Raw genomic sequence first — 9991 nt, 5'->3', positions numbered from 1 at the left:
AAAAAAAAAAAAAAAAAAGAACAACAGGAGCGCTAAAGTCTTTGAAGTTTGAGTTTGTAAGGGTTCCTTAAACTGGGAAAGCTGGTGCCAGATGCTAAGATCCGGATTCGGGTCCAAGGGTGTCAAAAGTCAGCAGCACTGGGGACAACGAGGTGACCGCCGCTTCCTCTCTTTGGGCTGGCGGTCGTAGGAGGCGGAACAGTGACAGCTAGGGCCTCCCGGGCTAAAGGACTTTAGATACTGCAGTGTACACAAGTGCAGCCGGCTTTAGGTGCAGCGCAGCCCTAGTCTCGCGACATTGGGGGGTGGGGCCATAGCTCCGGAAAGGGGCGGTCCTCGGACCGCCGCTAGGAACTCTGGGATTGTGGGTCAAGCGGATGGGTACGGTCCCTTGTATGAGGCTCCTGGGCTTTGTATATTGAGTCTGGCTCGGTCCGAGCCCTGACGTGTGGGCTCAGTACATGGAGGGTGCGTGGGGCTCACCCGGGGGACGGGGACTCGGGGGTTGAGTGGAAAGCACACGTCTGCCCGCGTGGAAGGCCCGGGACGATAAAGGCAGTGGCAGGCGGCCGGCACCCATCAGCGAGGTAGGGCCTCCGACCTCGGGCTGCCGCTGGGACTGAGCGCCTTAGTGCAGGCACTGGGGAATGGGAAGTCACGGAGACCTTGCCCTGGAGAGGCCAGTGCTCCGAGTTGTGGTAGGCAGCTGACCCTGCAGTGTCACTCTAGTAGAAACGCCGTAAGATGAGGGCGTGGTCAGGCGTGTCTTCCTCACTTTGCCATTTTAATACACGCCCTTCCCCGAGGAGGGAATCAACCAAGGCCCAGGTGAGTACAAGCTCCTGCTCTCCTAAAGTTATCGTTTTTCAGAGCGAACAGATACGTAGACTCATCACTGCCTTTGAAAGGGGAAGGAAAGCCACGTTAATGTGCACTGTGTTTTGGCCAAGTAGATGTAGAAGGATTAGCCTACCAATTCTACACTCTAAAGATGTGCCGGTAGCATCAGAATTTTATTTAACGTGCCCAGGATTATTCAAGAAACAAGTAGCATAGTAGGAGATTCTACTGGATTTTTCAGGATTAGTTTCAAAATCTGTGGACTCTTGATGCTGACCTGGTGATTTCTGAACATCTCATTCTTTTTCACCTAAAATTTCTAGCTATACCTATGCACTTTTAAACATGTATGTTCACATATGTTAAATATTTAATACAGATATTAATAAATATTTATTAGTTTTGTTTTTTTTCTAGACAGGGTTCCTCTGTAACAACACGGGCTGGAACTCACTCTTGTAGACCAGGCTGGCCTTAAACTCAGAGAGATCCACCTGCCTCTGCCTTCTGAGTGCTGGGATTAAAGGCGTGCGCCACCACCGCCTGGGTCATAGTAGGCCTTTTTCATCATAAGATAATTTCTTACTGAGAGAGGAAAAAAATTAGTGGCAAGCACTAGTATCGTGGCTAACACCAGTTTGTAAAAAGAAGATCATTTATCAGGTCATAAGGGTAATGTGTGTGTGTGTGTTGTTTTCTTTTTTTTTTTTTTTTTTTTTTTTTTTTTTTTTTTTTTTTTTTTTTTTTTTTTTTTTTTTTGCTATTTTTCTGAGACATTGTCTAATGTAGCCCAAGCGGGACTCAAACACAACTCAGCTTCTCCTCCTTCCATCTCCCAAGTGCAGGGCATACAGGCATGCCCCGCCACGCATGGCTAGTAAGGGTAAGTTAAAATTCACTAAGAGCTTTTTCTCATCATTAATATGTCTCAAGACCTATAGTCATTAATGATGGTGAAATAATATTCCAAATCTGTGAGTTTTGAAGTAAAATAGGCAAACCTCAGTGAATTCAAGGCTAAGAAAAATAAGATTTGCCTAAATTCATCCACAGTGTGTTAGTGGCAGACCCATGAAACAAACAAAAATGGTTCTGCTGTCAGTGGCACATTGCTTAGTTACCTTGTGCAGTGTCTAGGATTCTATCTGTAGAAGTGAAAACAAAAAAAGACGTGGGTGACTGGAACATGAATACCAAGACTCATAAAGTGTCCTCATGTTTACTAATGGGTCATAAGTAAATTGGCGTCTTAGGGCTGGGGATGCAGTTTAGGAGTAGAACATTTGCCTAGCACACATAAGGCCCTGGATTCAGTTCCCAGTACTGAAATGAATGGATAAATCAGTCAACCAATATCATGCGTGGTTCTTTTAGTCTCAGAGGAATGTACAAGTCTTTGACGATGTTTGGTACATTACGTAGGTCCCTCCTTGTTCAGTCTAGAACTGTACCATGGCTGAGACTGGGGAAGTGGAGACAGCGTCGGCAGAAGCCTCAGGGTTCTCAGACTTGAGTGACTCGGAGTTGGTGGAGTTTCTGGACCTGGAAGATGCCAAGGAACCAACGGTCCCACCTAGCAAGGCTGGTCCTTCTTCTGAACTCCCTGAAAAGGATGACAAACCTGTAAGTTTGAAGCCCAGGAAAAATGGACTGGATGTCTCGTCACCCATGGAGAGATTCCAGCTGAAATACTTATATGTCACTGACCTGTGTGCCCAGAACTGGTGTGAACTGCAGGTGGTATATGGAAAGGAACTTCCTGCTTTCTCCACACCTGAGAAGGCAGCTGTTTTGGACACTGGTGCTAGTATCCACCTAGCAAAAGAGCTAGAACTTCATGATCTTGTGACTGTCCCCATCACCACTAAAGAAGACGCTTGGGCAGTCAAGTTTCTGAACATACTCTCAATGGTTCCTACCCTCCAGTCAGAAGGGCGCATCAGAGAGTTTCCCGTGTTTGGGGAAGTGGAGGGAGTACTTCTTGTTGGAGTGATTGATGAGTTGCACTACACAGCCAAGGGGGAACTGGAGCTCACCGAACTCAAGACGCGAAGACGCCCAGTGCTCCCTCTGCCAGCTCAGAAAAGGAAAGACTATTTTCAAGTTAGCCTATACAAATATATCTTTGATGCCATGGTACAAGGAAAAGTGAATCCTGCAAGCCTAATCCACCATACAAAATTGTGTCTAGACACGCCACTGGGGCCTTCGGTGCTGAGGCATGCCCGGCAAGGAGGCTTCTCTGTGAAATCTTTGAGTGACCTCATGGAACTGGTTTTCTTGTCTCTTACACTGTCTGATCTCCCAGCTATCGATACGCTAAAACTCGAGTACGTCCATCAAGAGACTGCTGCTGTACTGGGCACAGAGATTGTAGCCTTTGACGAGAAAGAAGTGAAAAGCCAGGTGCAGCATTATGTGGCCTACTGGATGGGCCGCCGAGCTCCTCAAGGTGTTGATGTGGAAGAGGCGTGGAAGTGTCGGACCTGTGACTATGTTGACATCTGTGAGTGGAGGCAGGGCCGTGGAGTGCTCAGCTCTTCACTGGAGCCCAAAGCCAAGAAGTTGAAATGAATGGAAGTTATGTTTTCAGAAATGTTGATCATTTCTGCTCTTAATACTCCCGTGTGAAAGGATCGGTCTCTCAGTTGGATTTTGTGGATAAGGTTTTTATTTTTCTGTCCCCGACCTTTAATAATATTCCAATTGGGGGCCAAGATCAGGAATGAATGGAGAGATTGGGATTATAGTGACCTTGCACTCTGAGATGAACTGCAGAGAAGACAGATGTGTGTCATGTCTGCAGCAAGGGTGTCCCTCACTGATCACTGTTTCCTCAAGAAAATTACTTGGGTTCTGACATTTTTTATTTTTTTCTTGATGCATTTTTTTTACATTTTTCATAATAAAAATGAAATGCTCTCTAGAACTATTGAATTGATGTTTGTGTGTTTGCTGATCTCAGTCCTTTATAGATGACCACTGTACTTCACGTAGTTGTGTAGTCGCAGTCTTTGAAGATGACCACTGTACTACACATAGTTGTGTAGTCGCAGTCTTTGAAGATGACCACTGTACTACACATGGTTGTGTAGTGTCACAGGCCTTTAAGATCATGCATCAACACTTTAGAAATAGGGCTAATAGAGCAAGCAGGCCACGAATTTAAAATAAGCATAATTAGTAGTCCTAGGTGATGCGAGAAGAAATCAGAGAAGTGAAAACATTAGATGAAAGATATATATATGGAATAACAGTATTCATACATTATATGATCTAATAGTATCATTCCTGGGCATATGTCAAGGGAAATATGTATGCAACAGGAAATATGAAAAATATACTTTCACAAATACAGAAGCCTAGAAACTATCCCAGTGCCCGTCACCAGTGAATGAAATGATATATATCAACCGGAACATGAGCCGCAATGGTATGTAACACGGCATGAATCTTAGCAGCACCAGGTGAAAGGGTAAGTCCTAAAAGACGACAGGCACCAGGACTTCCTTTTTCATATAGCAGAAAACCAACATTTTAAGGAAAATGTTCTGGGTAAATTAGATTATAGTCTGTCTCTTTAAGGCATTAGTCACTCTAGGAGGCCAGGGCTCAGCCTGAAGACAGGAGACCTCATCCCCTCCTGGAGTTGACAGGCCACTGCTGGAAGGATTAACACAGGTTGGGGTGGGGAGAACAAACCCTAGCTAGAGGAAGGAAAACTAGCTATGCTTTCCCTGACATTAAATTATGGTCTGGCTCCAGGTGAATTTAATCTACATAGTTTCCATAGCAAAGACATATTACCTTGTAGCCCCACCCACTAGGAAAACACTGTAAACTAAGCTCTGCCTTTGTTCCCCGGAAATGCGCACATCTTTCCTGTCAGCTGACACTGGAAGTCCCTGGGTGGCCAGAATAAGGAACCCACTTTGACCTGGAATTTGCCTATCACCTGTCTAAAGAACCTGCTCTTTCTTCAAGGTGCCTTGAACGCCATTTGTCTATTTAAAGGGGACACATTTTCAGTGTACCGTAAAACGGGAACCCTTATCTCAAGCATCACCAAAGAAGCAGGAGAAACAAACTGAATGGCTATCACCTGGGAATTAAGGATATGATAGAGGCAATGTTGGGGAATTTGTAAAAGTCAGTGGATGGTGTGTGTGTTTTCAATTCCTCATACCTACGTAGTGGAAAGAACCAATTCCTCATACATACATAGTGGAAAGAGAACCAAATATCCTGATCTCTGCACACACTAGATGAATGTAAGTTTAAAAAAAGATTAGGCATTATAGTAAGAGATAAACTAGCTAACCTTGGAGCTGGGGAAACAGTTCATTTGGCCAAGTGAAGCATGAGAACCTGAGTTCAATCGCTAGCATGCGTTTAAAAGTGGGTGCAGTGGGCAGGAGAGTGATGAGTACTGACTGGGGAGAGACAGGCAGGTCATTGAAGCTTTGTGGTCAGTCAGTCTTGCCAGTTCCAGGTTCAGCAAGAGACCCTGTCTCAAAAAAACAAAGTGAAGACACCTGATGTTAACCTCTGGCCTCCTCACACATAGTGTGCACCTATGGGTAGGTATATGTACATGAACACACACACTTGGAGATTGGAAAAGGAATGATGATTCTCCCCACCTACTAAGGAGTAGCCAGCGGGCCAGGCATTGTGCTAAGCACTGTGTGAGATAAAAACCTGAGACTTAAAAGGGTTAAATTACTCCTCCAAGCTCCTGGTGCTCATAAGTAGCAGATCCCAGCCCACAGCTGTCTGAAGGCAATGCTTATGCCCTTTAACGTTATGCTCTAGTTTTCTTACTAATCTTTGGGGCTGTATAGATTGTGCTGACTCCAGAAGGGTTTAACGTTTCTGGTTTTATCTGATTTTGGACTTACCTTGATCTATACAGATACACTGGGGGTGGGGCCAATCTCTAAACATAAAATTCATTCATGTTTCATGTGTATCTTAGAATGGTTTTTGTTTTTGTTTTTTAAGACAGAGTCTCACTATGTAGCCCTGACTGTTCTGGAACTCACTATGTAGACCAGGATGGGCTTGAACTCACAGAGATACACCTGCCTCTGCCTCCCCGAATGCTGGGATTAAAGGTACACGCTACATCCCACCCTAAATGAGAGAATTCTTGATTCAAACAGTTTAGCCTTTTGATGTTGCAACATGATACTATCATCTACAATGTTCACACTTGAGAACTGCATAATCAAGTTACAAAAATCTTTTTTAAAAAGATTTATTATGTATACAGTGTTCTGTCTGGATGTTTGCCTGCACATTAGAAGATGGCATCAGATCCCACTATAGATGGGTGTGAGCCACCACATCGGTGCTGAGAACTAAAATCAGGACCTCTGGAAAGAGAAGCCAGTACTGTTAACCACTGAGCCATCTCTCCAGTCCCAAATTACAAAAACCCTGAATCACAGATCTCATAATATTTTAAGTAAGTTTATGGCTTTGTTTTGGGTTGTATTCAGATATCTGCGGGTACACACAGCCTTTGGGCAGCAGGTTAGACAAACCTAAAAGTATACAGTGATGTGGGATTGCCCTCTGTATGCTGTGATTGCCATTAATGAATAAAGAAACTGCTCTGGACCTATAGCAGGGCAGAAGTTAGGTAGGCCAGAAAAACTAAACTGAAACCTGGGAGAAAGAAGGAGGAATCAGGAGAGAAGCCATGGAGCCTCCACTCCAAAGTGCTGACACTTTGCCTGTAAGCCACTGCCACGTGGCGATACACAGATTAATGGAGATGAATTAAATTAATATGTAAGAGTTAGTCAATAGCCAGGTGGCAGTGGCGCATGCCTTTAATCCCAGCACTCAGGAGGCACAGGCAGGCAGATCTCTGTGAGCTCGAGGCCTGCCTGGTCTACAAGAGCTAGTTCCAGGACAGGCTCTTAATTGGGGCTTCTATTGCTGTGACCACAGCAACTCTTTTTTTCTTCTTCTCAGGGTAGTTATACATTCTTTATTTTATTTAGAAAGAAAACAAACTGTCTTTTTTTCATTTTACATATCAATCCCCTTCCCATTCCTTCCTCTCCTCCCATTTCCTTCACCTTTTCCCTCACCCCATCCCCCTTTCACTCCTCAGAGAGGGTCAGGCACATTGCTTTGGGAAATGTCCAAGGCTCTCCTTACTATATGTAGGCTGAGCAAGGTATCCATGCAAAGAGAACAGGTCAGTATAAGTGGTAGGGATAAATCCTCCAGAAGAGGGCACCAGACCTCATTACAGATGGTTGTGAGCCACCATGTGGTTGCTGGGAATTGAACTCAGGACCTCTGGAAGAGCAGGCAATGCTCTTAACCACTGAGCCATCTCTCCAGCCCCCTCCAGTCCACTTCTTGTGGCTTCCACTAAGAGTTTTAATTGCAGATTCGTCTTTGGAAGCATTTTCTCATTCTTGGAGCTCCCCTATCTCTGGACAGGGAAGAGACTCGGACTGTGGAGTGTGGTGAGTGTTCCTCTAGCCAGATCTTCACTGTCATCCACGTATCCACACAGGAAAGAAACTTCTGGTGTGTGAGGATTGTGGCCAGGGCTTCAGTCAGAGTTCCAGACTCCATGCCAGCAGTGTCCACACTGGACAGAAACTTGAGTATGACCTGTGACTGAAGGTTCAGTCACAACACCAACTCAGAGTTCACACAGAAACTATTCCACCAGAGTTCTAATTCTGCAGTTCACCAGAATTTACAGAAGAGAGAAACGGTGACAAGGTGCTAAGTGTAGCAAGGACTTCAGTCAGTTCTGATCGCCACGTGCACTAGAGCTGTTGAAACACAGACCTCCATGCTTATCACCCAAGTCCACAGGAGAGAGGCTTCAGGTGTGAGGGTGTCTGGGAGTTTGCAAGCACTCCCTGCAAGTGGAGCTAGAGAGACTCCACAGTGTGATGTAGAGTAAGGGCTGCGGCCAAGGCACGGCTCTGGGACTATGAAAGAAAAACCCATTCAATGCCACTGCGATGGTAAAGGTTTCCATTGCAAGAACCTTTGTGTGATCACAGTCTCCCCAGGGGAGAAAGCCTGAGAAGTGACCACTGGTCATCACTTCCATCCATTCCACACGGGAGGAAGAAACATATATGAAGCATGTGGTAAGGACTGCGCTGGAGCACACAGCACTCTCTCTAGCTGAGCTCTGGTACCTCCCAGTGACTGAGCTCTGTGGAAACTGCTTCGTGTACTCTGCCCACCTTGTGGTGACTATGTGCTGAGCGGGAATCTGTCTGTGAGAGACCCCTGCTACCACCGTGATGAGTGTGTGGAGGTCTCCACAGTCCGCACTTTGTACGTGCACATGCAACCGTGTATGTGGAGGTCAGAGGACAACTTGAGGGAGCGTGTTCTCTCCTCCCACCACGTGTGTCCAGGGACGGAATCCAGGGCCCGCAGGTGCGGCACAAGCCCCTTTACCCAATGAACCGTCTTGCTGGTCCCACGCTTTGGAATTTTAATCATCTATTGTGCAGTAAAGATTCAGTCAGGTTATAGGTTTCATCCTGAATTACCCCTGCAGGAGAGGAGTCCTACTGTGTTGATAAATAGAATAATCAAGTCAATAAGTGGTACAATAAATTGAAAGTCCATGTCTAGGCCAGAGAGATAGTCAGTGGTTAATAGTGGTTAAAAGTGTTTTCTACTCTTGTAAAACATCCAAGTTTGGTTCCCAGAACCCTACATTGCTCACAGTGGCCTGTAAACCCAGTTCCAGGGAACCCATGCTTTCTTTTTACCTCCAAGGGCTCCTGCACACATGAGGTGTACATATTCTCAGGGACACACACATATACATAAAATTTAAGAACGCATAAAATAAAGTTTGTCTCCAACACAAAGCAGTCCACGGCACCTGAAACTGCCAACTGTGAAAGCTGTTTTAGAAAATTTTCCTGGTGTGTTGGTACAAGTTTGATCCAGGTCGGGCTACATAATGAGCACCAGGTTAGTCAGAGCGATAGTGTGAGACCCTGTCACCAAACAAATGGAAAACAAAACAAAACAAAACATGAAGAGGGCTGGTGAGGTGGCTCAGCAGGCAAAGGTGACTGCCTCACAAACCTGATGACCTGAGTTCAAACCCTGGGACCCACAGAAAAGGGGAAGGAGTCGACTCCATAAAGCTGCCTCTGACTTCCACACACTCATGGCATGTACTTACACACCCTCACACGTACACCGATAATAATTTTTTATTTTTATGTTCACTGGTGTTTGCCTGTGTGTCTTTCTTTGTGAGGGTGCCAGATCCCCTGGAACTGGAGTTACACACAGTTGTGAGCTGCCATGTGGATTCTGGGAATTGAACTTGGGCCCTCTGGAAGAGCAGCCATGCTCTTAACTGTTGAGCCATCTCTCCAGCCCCCAATAACACATTTTTTTGGTTTTGGTTTTTTTTTTTTTGAGAACAATAATATATTTTTAAAGAATAAAACATCAGATACAGCCAAAGTCTTTTTCTTTTTATCATCTGTGCTTAGAGGCAATCATTATTCTGAAGTTGTTGTGTGTGCCTGTGTATGATTCTATATTTCTATCACCTATCTGTCCACAGTGTTTACACGGCACACCAGTCATGTTGTATGTGCTTTTTCTGCAGTTGAATTTATCATTGAACAGTTTTCGGGTTTTGTTAGATTTTTAGTGTTACTGCCTGAGGATTAGTTCACTGATTTGTTGTTGCTGCTTTGTTTTCTGAGACAGAGTTTCTCTGTGCAATAACCCTGGCTGTCCTCAAACTCTCTTTATAGACCAGGCTGGCCTCAAACTCACAGAGGTCCAACTGCCTCTGCCTCCCATGTGCTGGGATTAAAGGTGTGCACCATCATTGATTTTTTTAAACTTCTGTCATGTCCTAAGATAGCAAACTCTTTCCTCTTCTTCTTTTTTGCTTCTGGGAATGGGACCAGGGTCTTGAGCAAGTGCTTTGCCATTAAGTTGGGCCCCAGTCTGTTGTTGTTGTTGTTATTATTATTATTATTAATTTAATATTTTTAAGATAGAGTCTTACTGTGTAGCCCAGGTTAGTCTTGAACTTGCAGCATTCCTCTTGCCTCTTCCTCCTTTACCTGCTGAGCTATCTTACTGCTCCCACTTTTCCCCTGAGGTATAG

General features: G+C 45.0%; 1 protein-coding gene across 5 annotated transcripts; it reads left to right on the top strand.

Moving 5' to 3' along the window:
• Positions 1 to 360: 360 nt before the first annotated feature.
• On the top strand, positions 361 to 3777 carry Exo5 (exonuclease 5). 5 transcript variants are annotated; one of them, XM_050119595.1, is made up of 2 exons: positions 361 to 587; positions 2279 to 3777. In XM_050119595.1, exon 2 carries the CDS (start codon positions 2293 to 2295, stop codon positions 3412 to 3414), a length of 1122 nt encoding a protein of 373 aa, XP_049975552.1. In that variant the 5' UTR covers positions 361 to 587; positions 2279 to 2292; the 3' UTR covers positions 3415 to 3777. The 5 variants fall into 5 exon arrangements, with proteins under 5 accessions (XP_049975552.1, XP_049975550.1, XP_049975549.1 ...); XM_050119593.1 differs by having other exon boundaries at positions 2263 to 3777; XM_050119592.1 differs by having other exon boundaries at positions 361 to 828.
• The last annotated feature ends 6214 nt before the right edge of the window (positions 3778 to 9991 follow it).

Source organism: Alexandromys fortis, unplaced genomic scaffold (genome assembly GCF_014885135.2).
Source record: "Alexandromys fortis isolate MF-2015 unplaced genomic scaffold, M_Fortis_MF-2015_v1.1 scaffold_173, whole genome shotgun sequence".
NCBI classification, from domain to species: Eukaryota; Metazoa; Chordata; class Mammalia; order Rodentia; family Cricetidae; genus Alexandromys; species Alexandromys fortis.
This window is presented reverse-complemented; position numbering and strand designations above follow the sequence as displayed.